At 41.8% G+C, this 24,842-nt stretch overlaps 1 protein-coding gene and 1 non-coding gene across 2 annotated transcripts in view; one reads left to right on the forward strand and one right to left on the reverse strand.

Moving 5' to 3' along the window:
- The window catches only part of LTA4H (leukotriene A4 hydrolase), a 36,638-nt gene extending 29,766 nt beyond the window's left edge, over positions 1–6,872 (reverse strand). The window contains 1 exon segment of the mRNA XM_010383889.1: positions 6,572–6,872. Coding sequence (XP_010382191.1) covers positions 6,572–6,730 — 159 coding nt within the window. The 5' untranslated portion in view covers positions 6,731–6,872.
- A 364-nt stretch (positions 6,873–7,236) lies between these two features.
- On the forward strand, positions 7,237–7,308 carry TRNAD-GUC. The gene has a single exon. It is a non-coding gene; the product is annotated as a tRNA-Asp (tRNA).
- The last annotated feature ends 17,534 nt before the right edge of the window (positions 7,309–24,842 follow it).

Below are 24,842 nucleotides of genomic sequence, written 5' to 3' on the forward strand. Positions count from 1 at the left end.
AAAGCTAGTCTAGGTCTCATTTTTTGAGAATCTAAGCATCCTGAAAATTTTTAGGTTCTAAGATTTGCATATGTATTGTTAAGTAACCCTAGGACAGTCACACAAATGTTGGGCTTTAAGTAAAAGTCAAATCTAAATCAAAATATGTTTGCTTCTGACTCCTAAAATGTTCTCTATTATGAAAAACTTTACCTATAACTTAAGTTTCTTTCACTCTGGCTCCTCAATATATTACACAATATATTTCCTCCTAGAACTCGTGTAGGCCAACTCCCATGTACTTTCAAACTTCATGTTCATTAAGCAAATCAGCAGACTGTATGTCACTGTGGTTGTATACCTAGAAAAAGCCCAACTTGTTATGGTAACTCGGACCAAATGATTCTGCAGAGGATTGGGAGGCCATATCTACTTGCCATGGCCAATTAAGGACAACTGCTGTGGGCATGAAGGAGTGGCAACAAGTGTCAGAGTATTTTCTATCCCCAAAATCCTAAGCCCTAGAAATCATACTCTTTAATTATCTCTCAACTAATCTCTTGTCCTGGAATCTTGAACCTTCCTATGCCACAAGACTGTTTCCCAACAACATAAACAAAATTCTGCTTGATGGATCTACCCACTAACTATTCTAGTTTTCCTCCTTCCTTCCTTAAACTCCAAGGGAGTTTATGACTGCTATGACTGCTACTTCTACCTCCTCATCCATCCTCCTCCCTTTCCCCTCCTTCCATCCGGCTTCCAGCTCCTTTGCTATTGAAAGGGCAGCCCTGATCAACAAAGTCTTTTCTGTCCAATAACCTTGACCTCTGTCTACTTACAGCCCTTATGGACCATGTCATCTGGTTAAAACCCCTTCCTTCACTTCTTTGCCTGTACACGAAAATCATAAAAGGTTCTCTATTTGTCTAATGTTTTCCTTTCCCCTCCTTTATTCCAACTCAAAAATATGGATATGTCCCAGTGTTCCAGCCCTGGTCCTTTGATTTTCTTGCCATAGCCTTCACTCCCTAGCTCTTACTCATGCCTACATCTTCAACTAGTATCTCTGTGAAGATGCCTGCCATTCTAGTTCTACAGTTGTATTCCCTCCCCAGGACCTCAGTCTAATTGCCTGCTCAACATTTCCGTGGGACATAGCACCACATATTGAATAGGCTTCTAAAAATTCTAAAAATGACTTTTACACTCCCTGAATCAGGTTTCTCCCCAGATTTCTTGATTCTGTTCAAAGAACTCTTCCAGTTCCCTAAGGTTTGATCCCATTTCCCAATCCCACACAGCCACTTAAAAGTTGTTATTTCACAATGTCTTCATACTTTTCCTTTCTTTCCACTGCTAACGCAGGTCAGGCCCTGAACTGGTAGAACTGCTTTCTATCAGATCTCCCTACCTCTGGCATTACTTTTTTTCCTTTTCTGAAATCTGGCTTGGCTACATGTAAGGCTAAGAACCAGCCATTTCCCAGCTGCCCCGCTTTTATATTAGTTAACCATGTGTGATAAGCTCCAAAATCATCACAAGGACAATCACTAAACTTGATTCCCACCTCTCTGGAGTCAACAATTTTTGTTTGGGAAGAAATTTCCATCTTGGTTTGTTTTCCTTTTTTTTTTTTTTAACTTTTTTTTAAGAGCAGCCAAATTTGTTATGAGAGTACCATCTTTTTCCCTCCTAATGGCCACTTATTTCAGGCTACTTTCTTTTGGGGGTACGTCATCTGTTATCCTTACTCTAAATTAGTAGAAGATATGGTTTATATCTTATTTAAAATAATAGGGTGGCCGGGCGCGGTGGCTCAAGCCTGTAATCCCAGCACTTTGGGAGGTCGAGACGGGCGGATCACGAGGTCAGGAGATCGAGACCATCCTGGCTAACACGGTGAAACCCCGTCTCTACTAAAAAATACAAAAAAAAAACTAGCCGGGCAAGGTGGCAGGCGCCTGGAGGCTGAGGCAGGAGAATGGAGTAAACCCAGGAGGCGAAGCTTGCAGTGAGCTGAGATCCAGCCACTGCACTCCAGCCTGGGCGACAGAGTGAGACTCCGTCTCCAAAAATAATAATAATAATAATAATAATAATAATAATAATAATAATAAGGTTACTCCTTCATATTCTAGTATCTCTCTAGTCTCTTCATAGTCTAGTACCTAGTTCTGAATAGCTATTCAGAATAGCTAACTTGTTTTAAAAACTTAATTTGAGTATCTTGTGTTTATAACAACACATGCTCATATAGATGAATTAACTGGGTCATTTCCCAGTGGAACATAGTCTGTTTTCTATATTGCCTAAATTTTCCAAATCTGTTCAGAATCAGAAGTGTCATGGTGACAACTATTTTTTGTGAAACCTTTCGATATCCCCTGTATTTGTTATAGCAGTTGGCCTACCCTTTCCTATAATACTTACTGTACTGCATTATAATGGTTTCTTTTTCCATTAGACTAAGGGTTCTAAAACAGAGAATGTTACTTAGGTCTGTATTCCCAGGGTTTAGCACTCTGCCTCAAAAACACTAGGTGTCAATTAATGCATGAAGGAGGTCCTAGACCAAGAGAAAACAAAAACTGCAATGTTTAAGCTGTGTATCTCAAGTCCTAAGCCTCAACTATCATTTGCAAACTACTTTTTAAATTTCCCTTCAAATTTCAGTGATGTTATTTTAAAAAAATAGTCAAAAACTGTAATAAGAAAGAAAAAGAAAACCGGATCATTGACAAGTTGGATTTAGTACTTTTTAAGAAACGTGGTAAGCATCAACAGCTTTACTAATGATAGGATATAATTTATTATGTTTCACAGTATCCTCTTTGAACAGTACCTCCATCCCCTCAAAAAACAGTTGTACTTCTCAGTAGCTGGTCAGTTGCCATGGAATAGATATCTGATTCCTTTTTTGCACAGGACGGTAGGAAGCTCCATGTCAACCTTGTGGCCCACTTCTTTTAAAGTACAGAGGGCTTTATGCCATGGATTTTGTTTCTCCTATCCTTATTCTCTCTTCCTCCAAATTATGTAATTATTTTTAATCTTATACTATATATGTTGCTTCAAGCACTCTCAATCCTTTCTAGAACAAAGGAGAGTTTTTTTAAAAAAAAGCTTTATGCCTCATTATGATGTCTGTGTTTACATTTTCTACTTGCTATGTGCAGGGATATGATGGAAAAGAAAAAAAAGCATAGGTTTATGTGTGAAACACAAAACTAAAACTAAAAAACCACCTTGATTTGATTCCCAGTTGAGCCATTTACTTAGTGAAGACAAGATGGTTTGCAGTCATAAATATCTATTGTTAACTGCTGGCTTCTGCCTTGGCCATGGCACTAAAACCTCAAGCCACAAACCAAAAGAAGACCTAAACATTTCTGAAAGTTTCAGTGAAAACAAAAAAAATGTTTGAAAGTTATCATAAATTTGGAGGATCAAACTTCAGTGTAAATAAAACAAAACTTGAAAAGAATTTTAGAAAGCTGAGAATTTGTCCAATTAAAGCTCCTTCAGCATTCCTCAACATCACAGACTCCAAGAATGGAGAGGAAAAGAAGACATGATGTCTCTCCTGACTCAGCACTGGCACTGGGTCTTCCCATCTCACCTCTGAAATTCAGCTGGCACTATTATCAATGTAGCCCATGTTAAGCTTAGGCACTGTTTTCTAATCTGTTTTCTAATTGAAATCATCCATTAATCAACCTTTTGAATGTCTTCTACATGTCAGACATAGACTATACTAGTTGAGATACAAAGAGTTATGAAACACAGTCTCTACATTCAAGAGTCCACAATCTAGTGGAGGAAAGAAACAAGTTAACTTTAAATAAATATTAATTAACTAATTAATAAGGTTAAGCTCCTGGTCTAAGGCTTTTGTCATAAATAAGCAAACAATTATAAACAGATGTCACTTTGTACTACAAATTGCATTCCTTATATAACATCTAACATTATTATAATTCCAGGCTGTAATTTGCTAAACAGACATGCCAACCAGAAATTACAATTTTTAAATCTTACTTTTTTCTAGATTTGAGGAATGTGAAAACAATGAGCAGATTTTTAGATTGGGACATTCTTCTCAAAATTTAAACATCCTGACTCTTGCTTACTTATAGAACAGAGGTAAAGTTTTTATTTTACAAAAGTGATGAGAACACATGGACACATGGGGGGAACACACATGGGGGCCTACTGGAGGGTGGAGGGTAGGAGAAGGGAGAGGATCAGGAAAATAACTAATGGGTACTAGGCTTAATACCTGGGTGACAAAATAATCTGTACAACAAACCCCCATGACACAAGTATACCTATATAACAAACCACATGTACACCTGCACTTCAAATAATAATTTTTTTTAAGTTTTTATTTTACAAAACAGAGGTAAGTGTGAGGTCATATTAAGCAGCAAAAAGCTATAAAAATTTTCATTTTTTTTTAGCATAGTTTATAATTTAATCTTTTAAAATAAAGGTGAAGAGCAAGAACCTTCCAGTTAACTGAGAGCTCTGAGTGGGTTTGGGGCTTAGTCAAGGTTTTATTATATCTTAAACCAACTGGAATATTTCTTCTGAAATATATGTTGCAGCTAAAGATTCAAGGAAGAATTTGCTGTCCATATATTAGAAAAACCTCTTTAAATTTCTTCCACTAGCAACCTCGGTTTTGGTTTGGAATCATTCACATCTGAACAAAAGTTTCCTGAATTGCTTAATTTTTAAATCTCTAGTACTTTTGAGTGTAGGACATATAAACACATGTTCAAATACGGCAGTCCCATAGTGTGGTTTTTCTTCTTTTTATTATTATACTTTAAGTTCTGGGGTACACATGCAGAATGTGCAGGTTTGTTACATAAGTATACACATGCCATGGTGGTTTGCTGCGCCCATCAACCTGTCATCTACATTAGGTATTTTTCTTAATGCTATCCCTCCCCTAGGCCCCTACCCCCCACAGGCCCTGGTGTGTGATGTTCCCCTCGCTGTGTCCGTGTGTTCTCATTGTTCAACTCCCGCTTATGAGTGAGAACATGCGGTGTTTAGTTTTGAAACTGCAATGAAACAGGACTTCAACCCTGCCCAGGCAAAGTTGCTACTGCAATTAAAGATAGCATGGTACTTCAAGACCAAAGTGTGATCTACAAGGAAATAGATGCCTTCTTGCTTATCTTTCTTTCTTATAGTACTTTTGGTGATTACGTATCCGTACATAGAGGAATCGACCTATTTTTCAAATCAATCAGTTTAGCAAAATGTTGAAGGCCAAAGAGTAAGAAAGTTAAGTACTTATTAGTTCATATTAATGAAATCAAAATGCAGATCTTTCCTACACAAATAGGAAAAAGAGTCCTGAAAGCCACCAATTCTTATCTGCCCGATCTGATCTGATTGCTTATTGATGTGCTTTAGTAGATTTCACCATGCTATACTGTGTAAAATACACGTGTAGCATTCTGCCCTGGTGAAGAAGCCGAATTTGGCTGTCTTTTCCTGACCCTCTTATTTCTAAAATGCTTTTCTATGAAATTCTTCCGGTGAAAGGTACAAACCAAATACTATCGGGCAATTTGAGCAAGAACATTAAATATAGGTTATATGATACAGATAAAATCATTGAATAATATTCCATGAATCTACAACCTTTCTTCATTCCAATGGTTATAGAGTTTGTAGAAGTATGTGTTTTCTAAGTGAAATAACTACTTGGCTCCTTGGAACCAACTATTAATAAAGCGTATTGAATCATCCTTAGAAAACGTGAATGTCCCACCCGTCCTTAAATTACTAGAAGATAAGAAAGTTGTTAAGATTAAAAAGTAGAAAGGACCCTGAAGAGAGCTGCGCCTAGAGTTAGCAAGACGGGACTGTTAGTTTCAAAGTAGCGGGGAGAGAAGAGGCCTGCCCGGCCGGGGCTGGGAATCCTAAGGGGCTTGAGAACGACTAGCAGGGAGATCCAGGGAACTGGGAGGGAGACGGATGGGTGGTGCCCTGCAGACCTGTGGATTGAAATAAGGGTTCCTGGGAGGCAACCGTGGGATCAGGGATCGACAGGACATGGGATCTGAGACTTGGGTGAGATTGTTGACTGAGGAAGGTGCGCTGGGGGCTGGGAAAAGTCTGGGGCCCGAGGAAGGGGGTTCTGGGCCGCAGGCCGAGACAATGGGGAGGCCATGGGGTAATTAGAGCTGGGAACTAAAATTATGGGGGCTATTGCAAAGATGACACCAAGGGCTGGGTGAGTTGAGAGGAGTGGACGAGGCGCGGGATGTGCCCAGGGACCTCGGAGAGAAGATCGGGGCGAGGGGCGGAGGAGACAGACGTGTAAGTGGCGGGTGAGGGAAGGGATGCAGAGGCTAAGTGGGGTTGAGAGGGGGTGCTGTGGCAGATCTGGGGACCGAAGAGAAGTGCACAATATGAGTTGGATAGGGGCTACAGAAGAGCAGACGGGGACGTGGGGCTAGGCAGGGGCCGCGGCGGGCTAAGCCGCAAATTCGGGAGCCCGCAAGGACTAGGGGCGTGGGGCAGGGAGCCCGGGAGAGGCGGGCACTGGGCAGGCGCCCCACTGTACCAGGCTGCGCAGATTGTCCTCCTGAGACTGGACCGTGAGAGCGGCAGTCCCGGTCAGCGTCCGGCGAGTAAAGTCGACGCTGCAGCGCAGGTGCAGGTGCTTGGTCCGGCAGACGGAAGCCGGAGAGGCCAACGAACAGGTATCCACTACCTCGGGCATGGCTCTGGGGGATCACACCGCACTGCGACCTACACCCTAAGGCTCAGCTACCAGACTCGTCGATAGAGAACCTGAGGAGGAGGGACAGAGGTAAAGAAGAAGGGGAGGGATTCGCCGTGCACGCCGGGAAAGGAAGTTTCTTAAAGTCAGACGAGCGTTGGGGGATGAGTGAAGGAACTACGAGTTCCATGGTGCCGCGCGGAAGCGGGCGCTTGGCTACCTGGGAGCGTGTGTGTTAGGGGTGTTGAGGGGGACCGAGAGTGCTGCTGGAGCTGGGGAAGAAGAGAAGGGGAGTCCGGGCAGTTAGAAGAAGGGTGGCCTGAGGGAAATGATGAGAAGTGGAGGGGGAGATAAAACAGAACACTACCATTTTGGCTCTGTTCAACTTCCGTGGAAGTTGTAGTGGCAAACATAAGAAAATCGGGTCATCGGTGGGTGCATGTAGCCAGGGCCGGGCGGAGCAAAAACGTAGAAAAGGCCTATCAGAAAGAAACCTTTTGTGCGGTTCCTCGTTAGTATAGTGGTGAGTATCCCCGCCTGTCACGCGGGAGACCGGGGTTCGATTCCCCGACGGGGAGGCACGGCAGTTCCTTTTATTTTAGCAATTCAAGGTTTAAACATGTTTCGAGTAATTCAAGGTTTAAACGGTTGTTTTGCCAGTTTGGATGTTTATTATGGACATCCCCAGACCCTGCAGCTCTCAAACGGAGAAAGTCAACATTCTCATCTTAGAAACTAATGAATTTCTCTAAAAGTTATGCACTGGCCGCAATGGGAGTGCAGAGCTGGGACGTCTAGCTCAGCTCTGGGGCCCTTGTGGCAGGTGAAGGAAAATTGAAGGATGCCTTGCCTTTAGGGTGGGGCCTCAAAATTAAAACTGGAAAAATTAGAAGAGGCTAGTTTTCAAAGGACCTTAAACAGGTGGCCTTTTAATCCTGGGTGCATTAATGGGGGACCCATTGAAGAGTTTTCAGCAGGGGACTGATAACGCATGGTTAGACTCATGTTGTAAAATGTGGTAAAACCATTAGCAGGAGATTTAGGAAACTATTAAAATGGCTTAATCAGAAGATGCTGGGAGCCTGACATAGGTAAATAGTAAGTTAGGATAGAGAGGAAGGAATGAATGGTAGGAATACTTAGGTAAGTGGATTCACAGATTGAGAGGAGACTGAGGGGGCCCAGTCTTTCGGCTTCAGTGGCTGGCTAGTCATTAACCAGAGGTAGTAGTCTATATGAAGAGGACAGTATGTTAGGCTGTACTTACATTGCTATAAATACCTGAGACTGGGCAATTTATAAGAAAAGAGGTTTAATTGGCTTACAGTTATGCAGGCTGTACAAGAAGCATAGCTCCGGTATTTTTCTGGGTAGGTCTCAGGAAGCTTACAATCATGGCAGAAGGTAAAGAAGGAGCAGGCCTCTACATGGCCAGAGCAGGAGCAAGAGATTGGGGGTCCGGTGCCACACTCTTAAACAATCAGATCCTACAAGACACTGTGGTGAGGGCAGCACCAGGCCATGAGGGATCTGCCCCTGTGACCCAAACACCTCCCACCACGCCCCACCTCCAACACTGGAGATTATAATTCAACATGAGATTTGGTAGGGACATATATTCAAACTAAATCAGACAGATTGAAGGGGAAGACGCTAAATTCAATTTTGGACATGTGAAATTTGAGAACCTATGAGGGTTGAAGCGGAGATGTCCATGAGTCACTTGGATATTTAAGTCCATAGCTCTGGGGAAGTGTCAGGTGGACATGACCATGTCACATAACATGGTGGATCAAATTATGACAGTGGGTAAGCTCAACCCAAGAAGAGTGTGTAAAGATAAGGGTAATGAAAACAGGTTGGAAGCTGAGAGAACACCAGAATTTTTTTTTTTAGAGGGCTAGAGGAAGAGAAACTTATGAAATAAACCAGGAAGAGCCAGCCATCAATACCAGATGCAGTCCAGAGGTCCACCAAAGTGAGAAGTGAAAATTCTCTAGATTTGGCAGTGGAGTGACAGTGGGGAAGGTGGTGGTTTTGTTGACTGTTGTGATTTGGTTGAAGATGGAAACCAGAGAGTGGTGGATTGAGCAATGAAGAAAAGAGGGAGGTGGAGCATAAACCACTGTCAAGTTGCTTGGCGAATGTGAGAAGGGAAGATAAAGGGGCAGCTAGAGACGAATGCAGCATTGAAAAAGCTTTTTTTTTTTTTTTTTTTTTTTTGAGACAGTCTCACTCTGTCGCCCAGGCTGGAGTGCAGTGGCGCGATCTTGGCTCACTGCAAGCTCCACCTCCCAAGTTCACACCATTCTCCTGCCTCAGCCTCTCGAGTAGCTGGGACTACAGGTGCCTGCCACCATGCCTGGCTAATTTTTTTGTATTTTTAGTACAGACGGGGTTTCACTGTGTTAGCCGGGATGGTCTCGATCTCCTCACCTGTGATCTGCCCACCTGGGCCTCCCAAAGTGCTGGGATTACAGGCGTGAGCCACCGCGCCTGGCCAAGAAAGTATTTTTTAAAGTTTTGCTTTTTAGAGCAAGAGAAACTTTGACATGTTTACATATAGAGGTGAAAGGGCTTCTGGAGAAGAGGAAAGTTTCTGCAGAAGGATCGACTCAGAGGCAAAAAGGTAGAGAAGAAGACAAAAGTAAAAATTTCAGAGGTGTGAGGGATAGTTGATGGATTGAGGATGCTGGTATGGCTCAATTCTCTATCAAAACTGATGAAATTTGGCTCCAGCAACAACAACAACAACAACAAAATAAACGGCTATATTTCTGGATATCCTTGTGTTGGCCCCTGCAAACTAAAGGAAAACAAAATAAAACAAAAAAAAAATCCCAAACTATGAATTCTAATACCTTACACCTGCATAGGTCCTAATTCATAGGGTGTAAGAATCTGTGATCAACATTTGCATTTTGAGTTTTTTTGGCAAGATTTTGTCCTGTTGCCCAGGCTGGATACAGTGGTGTGATCACAGCTAACTGCACATTCAACCTCCTGGACTCAAGCAATTCTCATGCCTCAGCCTCCCAAGTAGCTGGGACTACAGGCACCCGCCACCACGCCTGGCTAGTTTTATATTTTTTGTAGAGACAGGGTTTTGCCACGTTGCCCAGGCTGGTCTCAAACTTCTGGGCTCAAGGGATCCACCTGCCTTGGCCTCCCAAAGTGCTGGGATTACAAGTGTAAGCCACCACGCAGAGCCACAAACATTTTTTGAGGTCACCAAATCTAGGGTGACAAATACAATAGATGTCATAGAATTCATTTATTCAAATAATACACAATCAAATCATCTTCTTTATCTAGTATGGAGAGAGGGTAGTTTGTTTTAATAAGAACATCATTATCATCTTCTATTATTGATTACCAGGAACCCACAGAGTTTATGCCACTTGTGTTTAAATGAAAATATCCACAGACAACCACAAATAAATTCCTCCGTTAATATATTCATCAAATAATAAATACACAGTAGGAATTGTTTTGTGAGATGCCACTCACCCCAAATATAGAATGTACAAAATTCGCAGTTTACAAGCAATTGGAGTATTATTGATCTCCAGTGGGAAATTGAGAATGCTTCAAAAAATGAAGCTTTCCACTGCATCTATAAAAGAAGGGTAAGGCTGGGCACAGTGACCCACACCTGTAATCCCAGCACTTTGGGAAGCTGAGGCAAGCAGATCACTTGAGCCCAGGAGTTCAGGTTCAGCCTGGGCAATGTGGTAAATCCCTGTCTCTACAAATAATAATAATAACAATAATAAAAGAAGAGTAATATCAGGGTCTAGTTACCAAAGAAGACTTAAAGATGAAAAGATGATCTATATAAAATATTATGAAAAGAAATAATACCTATATTTATAGAGCCATATGAACAGGAAGAATTCCAGCCCTATTGTTCACCTGGAAATGTTACTTAATCCCTCAATTCCCCTCAGGATAATTGAGGCACCTGTGGCCCATGGAGCTGTTGAAAAGATGAAATGAGATAAAGTATGGGAACTGCTTGGCATTGTGATTGGCACAGATTGGGCATTTGTTACATGTTAGCTAATAGGATTATTGCTGTTGGCTTTTATTTTGTCTATTTTAACCACTTTAATATTACTTTTCCTTGTTGTGTTAGCAAGAGCTTTCAAGACAACCTGGGAAATTAGAAGCAACCATGGTTTGTACAGCAAAACAAGTCACACCAAATTAGGCCTCTAAAAAGGAATGGCAACATTAGCAAAGATCATATGTTTTGAAATGCATTTACGGGAAATTTCAATTGTTGCACAAATGCTTCCCTTAAAAGGGCAAAAAGACTTTACATTGTTTTCTCCCCTTCCTTTACATATACCTTTCCTTTCTTGAAATAGTCAGTGTAATTTGCAGATATTTATTAAATGCATTCTACTACATTGTGCTGCCTAGAAAATAATTGGGAAAGGCTCTGTCTTACCTCTTGGATAATTTATACTCTAGTATCCCGCTATACTAATGACCTAAGACAACATGGTGTTAAGAGGAGACTAAGGCCCAAGGAAAACTATACATGAAATTCTAGAGGGACAAGTTCTATCCCTTTGGGGAAGGTCAAGAATAATGTCATGATTGACACAGCATTTGAGATGGGATTTGAAGGATGAGCAGAATATTAATAGGAAAAATGGTAGGATTGAGTATGGGGAGTGGGAGGTGGGCAGATTTTCAGATGGACTTAGCAGGAATCAAGGCATGGGGCCAGAAGTAGAGATGTGTTTGGAAAAGAACAATTCTGAAGGTACAAAATCCTACAGGTTAATGCAGTGCTCTCACACACTCCTCAGTAATCTGCCTTTCTTCTTTCCTCTCCAGGTTATACATCTGGCGTGACAGAGATCATTAGTTGTCTCCTAATACCTATATATCTTTTCATCCTTAGTAGTAAAACCTTCCAAGTTTAGCTGGACACATGGCCACCCGGAAGTAGGTATTTCCCAACCTTCTTTGCAGTTAGACCGCGTCATTAAGTTCTGCCCAATGGGATGTAAGTGGAATTGTCAATTACAACTCCTGGGAAGTGTCCTTAACAGTAACTTTATTTTCTTTTTAGCCTTTTCTCTATTCTTTTCCTGGAAGGTAGATAAGATACATTGATGGCTAGAGCTCTACCTACCATGTTGTATCATGAGGTTGGAGCTGTGTGCTGAGAGTGGTGGAGGAGCAAAGTAGAAGGAGCCATGAGCTGGAAATAGCCAGGTCTCTGGGGATCATGGAACCCCCATGGGAACTGCTCTGAATTTCTTATCTTTGAGAAAGAAAGAAATTTCTACTTTGTTTAAGACAGTGTTATCTTGGGTTTTCTGTCCTCTACAGGGAACTCAATCTTTCCCAAGATTCCTGGTCTCAGTTGGGTGAGTTTATCAGTTTTGGCCCAGATACTTGCCCTTATCTGTTGGTTTTCCACCACATTATCGTGGACAGATCTTTCTTCCTTCTTGCTTGTGTTATCTGCTAGAGCATTCTTTCTAACGTAATCATCTCACTCCCCTGCTGAAAATCCTTCAGGGTCTTACTAACATCGCCGGTTGATATTATCTGCCTTTTTTGATTTAAGGCCCATTTTCAAATACTAGAATTTTTGGCGTAAAATCCAAGGGATTAAAAGATGAATGTGGGCTTTTTTTTTTTTCAAGAAAGCTTTGGCAAACTTTTTTAAATAACCAAGTATTCACAGTATATTATAATACTATTATATATGTATGCTTTTATGATTTTTTAAATCTGAAATTATATTGAAAGATGAGTCTCATTTCTTGTGTAAGTTCACTTTTTTGTTGTTATTTTGACATTTGATATTTGTAAGAGTTGAGAATCCTAATTTTCTGAAAAATGACATGGAAGACTGCAGCAGTACTTCTGGACTCCACACTTGGGTGCTCTTCGAGACCATGTTGCCATTTAAACAGAATGGCTTTCTCCCTTCGCTCTGCCTGCTTATGTGGTCTAGCTAGCTCCTGATTAAACTCTGCCTCTTGCCTCTTTTTTGCAGAAATGTGTATCCTCTGCATGCATCAAAACATCACACTATACCCCATAAATACATACACTTTTTATATCAATTAAAAAAATTGAAAAGAAATGTGTATCCCCCTTTACACCAAGTTAAATCATTCAGCTTATTATCTCCAAAGTAGTATAAACCCCCAGTTTTAAACCAAACATTTCTTTTTGTTTTTCTTTTTTTTTTTTTTTTTTTGACCAGGTCTTGCTCTGTCACCCAGGCTGAAGTGCAGTGGCATGATCTCAGATCATCGCCACCTCTGTCTCCTAGGCGTGCAAGTGATCCTCCACCTGAGCCTCCTGAGTAGCTGGGACCACAGGCACAAGCCACCATGCCCAGCTAATTTTTGCATGTGTATATATATACAATTTTTTTTTTTTTTTTTTTTTTTTTGTAGAGACAGGGTTTTGCCATGTTGCCTAGGCTGGTCTCGAGCTCCTGAGCTCAAGCAGTATGCCCATCTCAGCCTGGTGTGGCAGGCCAGGTCTCACTAATGCAGGCCTCAATAACAACTGTTTCAGTGCTGACCAAGTGGTTAAGTTCGATATTAAAAGCCGGTGCCCCATACAAAGGCTGGGATATAACAAAAGCCCACCAAGAGTTGTGCCCAGGCCTTTCCTGAACCTTACAGCATGGTTAAACAAGTTCACTGGGAGTCTGAAGGAACTCCCCAAACCTCCCTGATTTAGCAGGAGACAAGATCAGGGTAATCACCCCAGCATCTGCACCCATTTAGATTAAGTAAATTTACTGACACTCCAAAGGTCTTCAAGACTCAGACCTTAGTTACAGACGAAAAGAAGTTAATCATTTATGTCTTTTGATGAATGCACACTTACATGTAGACGTATAGCTTAGAAGGTATATAAGCTCTGGAAAACTTTGTAATTTTGAGTTGGTCTGGTGATAATCTCCAGGCCTTCTCCTTAGGAAAAAAATAAAAGTCACTATTCCTGTAACTGGTTACAGGACTGCACCTTCACGTCAGCCTATCTCACAACTCCACGTCTTTCCTTATGTGTTATTTCTCCAGAAATATGTTGCTCCTCTTTGCTTTCTCCACATTCTGCCTGGAAAATTCCCTGACTGGCAACCTGCAGTAGTTGGCAAAGTGAGAACTTGTCAGGTAGACCCGGGAGGTGAATTGAAGGGGAAGGCAGGGACTCGACTTGAAAGAACCTCACATGCCTTGGGAAGGAGCTTGGAACTTACCTTTAAGGCTGCAAGAAGTCGACAAGTCTTAACCAGGATATGCATGGTCGGTACTTGTCTTTTAGAAAGATTGCTCTGTGGCAGCATGGGAGACAGATTAGAGGAGGTGTAGACAGGAGGAGAGAAAATAAACTCCCAAGCCCATGCATCCTCTTGCCCTCTTCCCTTGTTGCTTTAAAAGACAAACATGTAGGTCTTTTCCATTGAGAAAGTTTTATTGGTAGTTATTATAGGAAAACAGACTGGAGAGAGAACAAAAGTAGGAGCTGGGAGAGCAATTCTCAGGTGAGAGATGATGGTGGCTTGGACACAGGAGTCAGCAGTAGCATTAGTAAGAAGTGATCAAATTCAGCATAAATTTTGAAGGCAGACCTACTAGGATTTCTTGGCAGTTTAGATATGGAGTATGAGGGAAAGGGCAGAGTCGAGGGTAATGCCAAGACTTTTGACCTCATAAACCAGGAAAATGTAGTAGGATTAGCTGAGAAGGAGAGATTGTGGGAGAAGCAGACTGGAGTGGGGGAGGGTAAATTCAGGAGTCCAGTTTTTTTTTTCTCCTAATTTTATTTACTTATTTATTTAGAGACAGCGGTCTTGCTATGTTACCCAAGCTGGTCATGAGCTCCTGGCCTCAAATCATCCTCCTGCCTCAGCCTCCCAAAGTAGTGGGATTACAGGTGTGAGCCACTGTGCCCAACTGTCAATCTTTCACATATTCAATCTGAAGTGTCTGTGATTCGAGGGAAGTTGCTGAGTAGGCAATTGGACATATGAGTCCAGAAGAAAAGCTGGAACTGGGTTGGAGATACACATTTGGGAGTTTAGCATATGGATGGCACAGGGGGAAAAAGAGAAACTAGCCATGGAGACTGGAAAGGAATGGCCTCGATGAAGAAGGAAAACCAAGGAAGTCCATGTCTTGGATGACAAGTGACATCTGGAAAAATAAAGGAATGGTGTGGTCAGGAAGCCTGATGAAATTCTCACTATAGATGACTCACTGTTTTGTGTAGAAAGTGGGAAGAGAGTTTATTCTAAAAATTTGTTCATATCTTCATAAAATACTTCCGGAGGGATGCTCAAGAAACTCATGGTATTGTTTGCCTGTGTGGACAGAGAAGGAAGGCCAAGGAACTGAGGTGAAAGGTAGATATTTCAACTGAATAATCTTGTAAGCCTTTTGAATTTTAATGTGAATATATTTCGCAGTCAAAAGGTTATTTATTGATATGAAAAAAATAAAGGTCACTGGAATCCCCAACCACAAACAAAAGCAGCCTTTGCTGACTTCCTGTGGACTACATAGTGTCGACCACTGGCCCCATGGGGCTCTGCAGCTTCCACTTGAGTGGCTGGACACACCCTGCGTCAGCCGTGCTGAACCAAAGTGTTTAAGCTCTCTGCCCTCTCTTGCCCTTCCTTGAGCCTGCATGTTCTTCCCGCTCCCACTCTTCCCACAACCTTGGCAGGGTTCTCCTCCTCCCCTTCAGGACTCTGCCCCCCACCCTCCAGTCTGGGCTAGAGTCTAGTAGAATCTCCAATCGCTAAGAGAAAAAGGTGCATATGACACCCTTCTCTTCCTCCCTTCAGTGTGTGAGCAAATAGAAGAAATTATTTCAGCCACCTTTTTAATGTTCACCTTACAACATAGTTGAGGCAATCCCGACCAGTTTCTCCATCTTCTGTGAAATTTCTCCTTCCTTGTGCAGCCATGCACACGGATTCTATATTTATAGTCACATCTCCAGTCTGTTGTGCATGTCAAGAAAAGGTTTGGGACAGGGCGCGGCAGCTCATACCTGTAATCCCAGCACTTTGGGAGGCCAAGGTGGGCAGATCACCAGGTCAGGAGATCGAAACCATGTTGGCCAATATGGTGAAAACCCATCGCTACTAAAAATATAAAAATTAGCCAGCCATGGTGGCATGCACCTGTAGTTCCAGCTATTTGGGAGGCTAAGGCAGGAGAATCGCTTAAACCCAGGAGGCAGAGATTGTAGTGAGCCAAAATCGCACCACTGCACTACAGCCTGGTGACAGAGCAAGACTCCATCTCAAAAACAAAACAAAACAAAACAAAGTTTGGGCAGTTGGAAAAGCCAAAATGAAAGAAGCACGAGAAAAAGTTCTGCTAATTTTGTAAAACAGCGTAAGTGGTCTCCTCCCAGATTCCTTTCTGGCACCCCACCCTACCCCGTGGTTGACCACAGACAGGTCTGGAAAGCCTCCCCAGCCACCCATGTCTCCTCCCACACAGTTCTGTCTTTTATTTCTCTGTTTGTGTCCTTGGGAGGGACTGGCCTGAACCAAATAGGCTGTCAAGCTGTCCTGAGTTGGAGCCAGACAGTGCCCACCATCACATGGCCTTCTCTCTTAGGCCTCACAAAGTGTGTTTGAAGAGCAGCAGCATCTGCACCTCCTAGAAGCCTCATCGGAAATGCAGATCTTGGCCGGAGGCAGTGGCTCACACCTGTAATCCCAACACTATGGGAGGCCGTGGTGGGTGGCCCCACTTGAGGTCAGGAGTTCGAGACCAGCCTGACCAACATGGTGAAACCCCATCTCTACTAAAAATACAAAAATTAGCTGGGCATCGTGGTGTGCATACCTGCAATCCCAGCTACTTGGAAGGCTGAGTCTGAGGCATGGCGCACACCTATAATCCCAGCTCCCTGGGAGGCTGAGGCAGGAAAATTGCTTGAACCCAGGAGGTGGAGTTTGCAGTGAGCTGAGATCATGCCACTGCACTACAGCCTGGGCAACAGAGCAAGACTCCATCTCAAAAAAAAAAAAAAAAAAATGCAAATCTCAGGCCTGCCCTGACCTACTAGATCAGAATCCACATTTTATCCAGATCCCCAGGTGATCTGTGTGCATTTTAAATGAGATCACTGCCTTAGAGACTCAAGAATACTTGGGGCATTGGAGAAAATTCAGTTCAAGTGTTAATCAAACATGTCAGGACTCTTTCTCTTGGGGTCCACTGCCCTGGACCCCCAAATCAGTAGTCTCTTAATACCCTAGTGTTATCCTCAACAAAGAAGTTACCACACTGCATCATTGTCAGTTTACTAGTCAGCCTTCCCTACTAGATGGTGTGTCTTTAAGATCCTGACTGTATATTCTCCCTCTCAGCACGTGACTGTTGTATGAATGAACAAGTGTATAAATGAGCAAATGAGATTTCACAGGAGGTTCCAGGCATCCTTTTATTCAGTGTTTCACTCTGTGTTGACTTTGCAGCAAAGAAAAAGCCACCTTCTGCACCTGCCCTTGTCCTCTGATGCCACCAGGCAATATGTTTGTTTGCGATACAGAATGCCCTTGCCAGCCCACCCCCCAACTAATGGTAAACACTTTCAAAAACATTGTTATTGAAGCATACTATCCATTCATAAAAATGCACATATTATAAGTGTATAGCTCACTGAACTTTATAAACTGAGCATGCCAGTGCAATCAGCACCGAGATCAGAAACAGAACATTACCACCACCGCACTAGATGCCTCCCTTAAGTTCCCTTTCAATCTCTATAAAATACTGCTTCCTAGGGGTAACTGCTGCCAATAGCATATTACCTTGACCTGTTTGGCTATTTATCTTTCCTTTGCATAAACGGACACATACAGTATATTCTGTCATGCCTGGCTCCTTGGCTCAACATTCCTTTTGCAAGATTTCTCCATAATGTTGTGTGTACATCTAGGTTGTGCATTCTCACTGCTGTACAGTGTTCTATGTGTGGATATACCATGATTTACTTATCCTTTCAACTGTGGATAGACATGTGGGTGATTTCCAGTTCTGAGTTATTATTATGAATGATGCTGCTCCATAGCAGTACATGTCTTTCGGTGAACAGATTGTAGCCAGGCTTTGACATGCTGCTTTGAAGTTTAGACAGTTGTACCCTGCCAGAAGATTTCCTTTAAGACCCCTGCACCAGTCCAGAAACATTCACTGCATTGCAGCAACCTGGTTCTGTAGTTGTTGACACAAATCCAACACCCTTCTCCCTACCCCAGCTTGAGTAGGAGTTAAAAGTAGATGAAGTAGGGAGGGAAGCTGTTTTCAAGTTACGAGAAAAAGTTCTTTACAACTGCTGGCCTTGGTCATACTTGATTTTCCTCTCATTCACTTCCGTTTCTTTTCCAGGTAAGCCTGATTGCAAGCTTTGTTGTACCTGTTTCTTTCTGACTCAGAGATTCCAGCTCAGCTTACATTTTTCCCACTAAGTAGGCAGTGACATTTCATCACAGCAGATACTTACACCTTTTGTTCTAATTACTTAAAGCACAAGTAGGTTTTGATAAGTGTTTGCAGGGTTTCATTTTCAAAAGTCCTATTTTTGTGTCATATTTGTTGGCTTTGAGCCCAGCTTCTCTTGCTCTGCCAACAGAGCAGGTTATCCCTGTGTGCCCGTGGAAATAACATTTTCATGAGCAAAGGCCAACCCAAAATGCTTTCCTCCTAAATGTTCTTCTCATCTACAAATCCATGTTTGGGGAACTATTATTTTGTCATTTCTTACAAAAGACTTCTTTTATTTGAAATTCAGAGTTGAGTAAACCCGTGGAAGAGACTCACATGGTTCACTCACTCTCTGCCCTCTCCGACACATGTGTCTCAGGATTTCTTAAACCCAGCGGAGTACTTCCGCATACCTCTGAGACCTGGCCCCCTCCTCCCTTCCAAGCCACTTCCGCTTGGCTTTCAAAGCAGCCCCCTTCTCCTTTCTTCCTCACACACACCCTACACCCCACTCAGTTCTATCGAACCAATGCATAGTCCTGGAAGGCGCTCCATACCTACTTCTCTCACTTCTGCTCACTGCCCCCGTTCTCCATAGATATATTCCCAGTGTATTTTTCTCTCGTTTGGTCATTAATTCTTCTTGACCATGAACGTCACATACCTATGTATGTATGTATGTATGTGTATGTATATATCATATATATGTATGCAGTTAATCCTCATTATTCATGGATTTGGCATTTACAAGTTTGCCTACTTGCCAAAATTTATTTGTTATCCCAAAATCAATATTTACAGAGCTTTTGTGGTCACTCTTGGACACACTCAGAGCTGTGAAAAATTTGAGTCTCCAGAGGCACACAGTCTCAACTGAGGTTAAACAAAGTGACCCTCTGCCTTCTTACTTCTGCGCTTATACTGTGGACAAGTGTCCTTTTTGCAGTCTAGTGTCACCTTGTTTATACATTTTTGTGCTTTTCATTGGTGGTTTTGCAGTTTAAAATATTCCCCAAGTGGGTGCTGAAGTGCTGTCTAGGGTTAAGCGCAAGAAGGCGGCGATGTGCTTTAGGGAGAAAGTATGTGTGTTAGATAAGCTGCATCAAGCATGAGTTACAGTGCTGTTGGCTGCGATTTCAATGTTAACGAATCAACTATATATTACAAAAGTGTCTTTAAACAGAAAAACATATACAATGTGATTTTGTATTGATTGCTTGACGAAAATGTGAACAGAGGCTCTCAGGAGCCTACTTACTGTATTTTCCCTGGGAGCAAAGGTTCAGCATTCACTAATGCAATGTTTATGGTAACTTTCTAGGATGTAGTTACTGCAAATCATGAGAATCGACTGTATATATTTCTTGTCCTTCTGGTTAGTTTGTATTTGTTTTTTTATATCTCTCTCACTCTGTTCCCAAAGAAGTGGAGGGGGCAGTTTCTTCCAGGTATACCTTACAATTCTGTTGTCTCTGTTGCAGCCCCCGGCTCAGTACAAACAACATAGCAGTCCTCAAAAGATTCAAAAGGAATAAAAGACAGGAATGGAGAAAGGAAGGAACAAAAGTAGGAAAGATGGCAGAACGAAAAGGCACACCATGGAAGCTGAGGGTGCTGCTTATCTAAGCGGGCATGGCTTCCCGGAACTTCTCATCTCTCACTTCTTAAATGTTTTCCTCTTTATTTCATTGAATCATTGAACTAGAATAATATAATATCAGAAATCAAGTTATATTTTGTGATAGATTTGACTTTTCCTGCTGCTCTTTGCAAAGTCTAACAGAACAAACCTTCCAGGTTCTTTGATTTTTTTTTTTTCAACCTTTTCTTCTCCCTCTCCTCATCCTCTACTCCTTGGTCTTCACTTGGAGAAGAACAATTCTAGAACTCCCGAACTCTAGGCCAAAAGGAAGTGGGCACTCATGGCAGGCATAAACACACTTACGGTGAATTATCAGACACCTTTTGTGGGTACTAAACAGCAGGGACGCGCACTTGTCCCTGGGAAGTTTGCAAACGTACTGGGAAAATGGGGACTATAAAATGAAACCACGAAAGATCAGTGTAGGAGACTGAATAATTAAAGGGTATCCAGGTGAAGCAGTCACAAACGCTGTAGGAGCTCAATGGAGACATCAGTGGGCATCTTCCTGGAAGCAGTGAGGCTTGCATGGAAATAAAAAACAGGGGGTTCTAATTTTTGTTATTGTTCACCAATATCAGCAAAAAAGGTGGGCACACCCTCAATAAATGTTTGCAAATTCTTTACATGTGCTAATTAATCATATCTCAAGATGCAAAATACATTGAGGGCAAGGTTTACTCTTAACAATGGTCAATGTAAATCCTTAATTTAAATAAGCATCTTATAATTATGATTTGCATGGGGGGCACCTTTTGTCAGATCTTATTTGTCATCATTATTTTGTTTTGTTTATTAATGCACTCATCTTATCTTGGAGTGGGAGAATTATTAGGTCTGCTAATCTTTCTTGTTGCTCACTGTTATTTTGCTATGGCAGCGCAAGCTAAGACAGAAATTGGTACCAGGATGGGTGCTGCTATAACCAATGTATAAAAATAGCAAAGACATGCAATCAACCTAGGTGCCTATCAAGTGATGGATTGGAAAAGAAAATGTGGTACATATACACAATGGAATACTACACGACCATAAAAAATCTGTCCTTTGCAGAATGCAGCTGGAGGCCATTATCTTAAGTGAATTAACACAGAAACAAAATTAAATACTGCATGTTTTCACTTATAAGTGGGAGGGAGATAAACATGGGGTACACACGGGCATAAAGATAGAAACAATAGACACTGGGGACTCCAAAAGGGGAAAGGGAAGGAGGGAGGAAAAAGAGCTGAAAAACTACCTATTGGGTACTATGTTCGTGTTCACCATTTGGGTGATAGTTCAGCAGAAGCCCAAACCTCAGCATTATGCAATATAGTCATGTAACAAATCTGTACATGTACCTCCTGAATCTCAAATTAAAATAATAATAATAATAAGGGCCAAAGTATTTCAGAGGGAGGAAGAATTTGCATGGTGAAATTGGCATGGTGAAATTGGCATCCATATGGTGCATAAGGGATGTCTTTGGATCTTCAGAATTACATTATATACTTTTTTAATTAAAATAAATTCTAAAAATGTGGAAGCAGTGATGATGCAGGGTGATGGGTGAAGGCTAAAAGAGTTTTGAGATACATGCTAGAAAAAGCCAAGGTTGCTGTGAAAAAATTGCTAAAGATGATTCTGGTGAGCACTCAAAAAGAACTTCCGTCTTCTTTCTTTCAGGATGCATAAATAATCATGAACAGAATACTAGCAGAAATAGAGGTGGCAAAGGCTATTCTGTGAGGCCTCAGATGGAAATGAGGAACGTGTTATTGGACAATGGAGAAAATCCTTTTTATAAAGTGGCAAAGAACTTACTGAATTGTGTTCATGTTCTAGTGTTTTGTGGACAGTAGAACTTTCAAGCAATGAAACTGGATAGTTAGATGAGGCCATTTCTAAGCAGAGTGTTGAAAGAGCAGCTTGGTTCCCCTTGGCTACTGATAGTAAAAATTAAGAAGGGAGAAATGAATTGAAGAAGAAATTGTTAATCAAAAAAGAACTGGCACTTAAAGATTTGGAAAATTCTTAGCCTGTCTTTATTGGGAAAAAAAAAAAAAGAGAGAGAGAAACCATGTTCAGAAGAGTTAGGTCAGGCATGGTGGCTCATGCCTATAATCCCAGCACTTTGGGATGCCAAGGCAGGCAGATCACTTGAACTCAGGAGTTGAAGACCAGCCTGGGCAACATGGTGAGACCCCATCTCTATTTTTAAAAATAAAAAAAGAAAAGAAAAGAAGATATTATTAAGAGTGTGGCTGGTCGCCCATCTGATAAGGAGAGTAGTGGGAGTATGAACCATGGACCTAATCAACCATCTCAACAGAAGCCAGAAATAGAGTTGGGATTATTCCAGGAGAAATAATGCTTTAGTCCCCGCAGTTGGGACTAAAAGGAAAATAGAAAACAAGATGAAATGAAGTCAGGCTGTGAATATGCAATATCCTTCAGGAAAAGAGAGGAAGGGTCCCAAAGGCAATTCGGACATCATCAGGGCTGCTACTGCCACCACAGGCCCAGAGTGCACAGGCCCCTGGGAACAAGGCTGCCTCCATCTTGGTTTCAAAGAGTGGGACTGCTACTCAGCAGTCATGTGGGTGTGGCACTCACAGAGAGCCATAGGGGCAGTGCTACACTGAGCTGAAGAAGCAGGGACACCCCACTGAAAGATGGGGATGATACCTTCCAGTGGTTCTGGAAGGGAGGACCACCACCTCAGTTGGCCTACACGCAGAGCATTCTTTGAGCCAAAGAGGATTGTATTTCAGTTTTAAGGCCTAATGAAGTTTGCCTTCTAGATTTTGGATTTCCTTGGTGCTTGTCAACCCTTTCTCCCTTTCAATTTCTGCCTTTTGGAATAAGAATATCTATCCTGAGTCTGTTCCATCATTGTATTTTGGAAGCACATAACTTGTCTGGTTTCACAGATTCACGGTTGGAAAGGAATTTTGCTTTAGGGTGAATTTTGAGTCTCCTTCATATTGGATTTAGAAGATATTTAGATGAGACTTTAAACTTTGGAGTTGATGCTGGAATGAGTTGACTTTTGAGACTGTTAAGATGGAGTGAATGTATTTTAAATGCAAGGGGGATATGAATTTTGAGAGGGACAAAGAACAGAATATTATGAACTAAATGTTTAAGTCTCCCCCAAATTCATGTATTGAAACTCTAACCCCAAATGTGAGGATATTAGGAAGTGAGGTCTGGGAGGTAATTAGGTTTGGATGAGATCATGAGGGTAGATCCCTTGGGATGGAATCAGTGCTCTTATAAGAAGAAGAGAGACTTGAAGAGAGACTTTCTGTCTCTGCCATGTGAAGATACAGTAAGAAGGTGGCCATCTACAAGCCAGGAAAAGGGGCCATGTCAAACACTGAATCTTCTCACAGTCTGAACTTGAACTTGTCAGTCTCTAGAACTGTGAGAAACGACTATCTGTTGTTTAAGCCACCCAGTCTATAATATTTTGTTTTGGCAGCCTTAGCTGACTCAGGCACTCACTTATGCTTACATTCTAACTTCTAAATTAAGGCTGCAATGTATGAAACATGATCATAGAACTTGTAATTATCTGAGGATCCAGAAAAATCATGAGACTACACAAGGTTTATCCAGGGGCAGAGGAAATATCAGTTCACTGAGAAAAATTAAAGGGACAGTAGAAGAATAAAATATAGTTGTTTATAATTCTATCTTACAAATTATGCTTGTGAAGCCAAGTACATAAATAATCTTAAAGATTTGGTAGTTTCCACCTGCATCCAAATAATTGCTGTGTGCCTGTGTCCACACTACTTTGGAAACCTCTGATGAATGAATGTGTAAAGTTTGGATGGGTATTTGAGAGGGAAAATATTTCTTATGAGGTTGACAGTTATAAGCAAATTTAGGAACAAAAAGCAAATTCAGAAAAAATCTCATCTTTGGTTACGGGCTAAATGTTTGTGTCACCCCCTAAATTTATATGTTGAAATCCTAACCCCCAAGGTGATGGTATTGGTAGATGGGGCCTTTGGTGAATGGAATTAGTGCTCTTACAGAAGGGACCCCACAGAGCTTGTTTGCCCTTCCACCATGTGAAGACACAGGAAGAAGGCACCATCTATGAACCAGAAAATAGGCCCTCACCAGACATCACATCTGCTGGCATCTTTATTGTGGACTTCTCAGCCTCCAAAATTATGAGAAATAAATTTCTGTTATGCATAAGCTACCCAGTCCATGGTATTTTGTTACAGCAGCCTGAATGGACAAGGACACACTTCTTGAACCCCCAGGTGTTTTTCCAAAGAATGAATGCCTCATATTTTACACAAGATGTCTGTGTGCACTGGGGCCGTCTAGTCTACCCTGGCCTGGTGATCAGGGCAGGGAGTCATTGAAGTTTCCCGTTCTCTAAAAGTGGAAGAAATGGCAGCCATGGGGAAGTTGCCTTTTGCTAACACAATTGAGCCTTGAAAATAATATACAACTATTTTTGTCATATTCCACTGGTCACACAGAGCAGCCCCAATACAATAGGAGGGCACTCCACAAAACCGTGAGTACCAGGAGGGGTGATCATTGGGAGACTCCTTGGAAGCTGGCTGCTCCTGTCAAGCAGGCATTATCATTATCTCTGTTTTACAGAGGAGAAACTGAAGCTCCAATAAATAATTGCTCAAGTCACTCAACTTGGAATAGGCAGGTCTGGGGTTCAAACCCAGACAATGAGACCCCAGAACACATGCTTTTAGAGCACTGCCTTATACCCTGGCCTCACCACAGGCCTTTCTTTCTAACTTCCTCTCTTCCCCTCACCGCGCAAAACATTGCCAATGAGATTTTTCCTTTTGCTTAGACCGTTTCAAAAGTCATTGTTACTTAAAGGTGGAGGTTAGAGGATTTCCAAAGAATAAAATATACAGAGAATATCTAACCAAAGTTCCTAACACATACACAATTCAGAAAATGTAACGCACAGACAAGGGATGAC

This window comes from Rhinopithecus roxellana, chromosome 10 (assembly GCF_007565055.1).
Source record: "Rhinopithecus roxellana isolate Shanxi Qingling chromosome 10, ASM756505v1, whole genome shotgun sequence".
NCBI lineage: Eukaryota > Metazoa > Chordata > Mammalia > Primates > Cercopithecidae > Rhinopithecus > Rhinopithecus roxellana.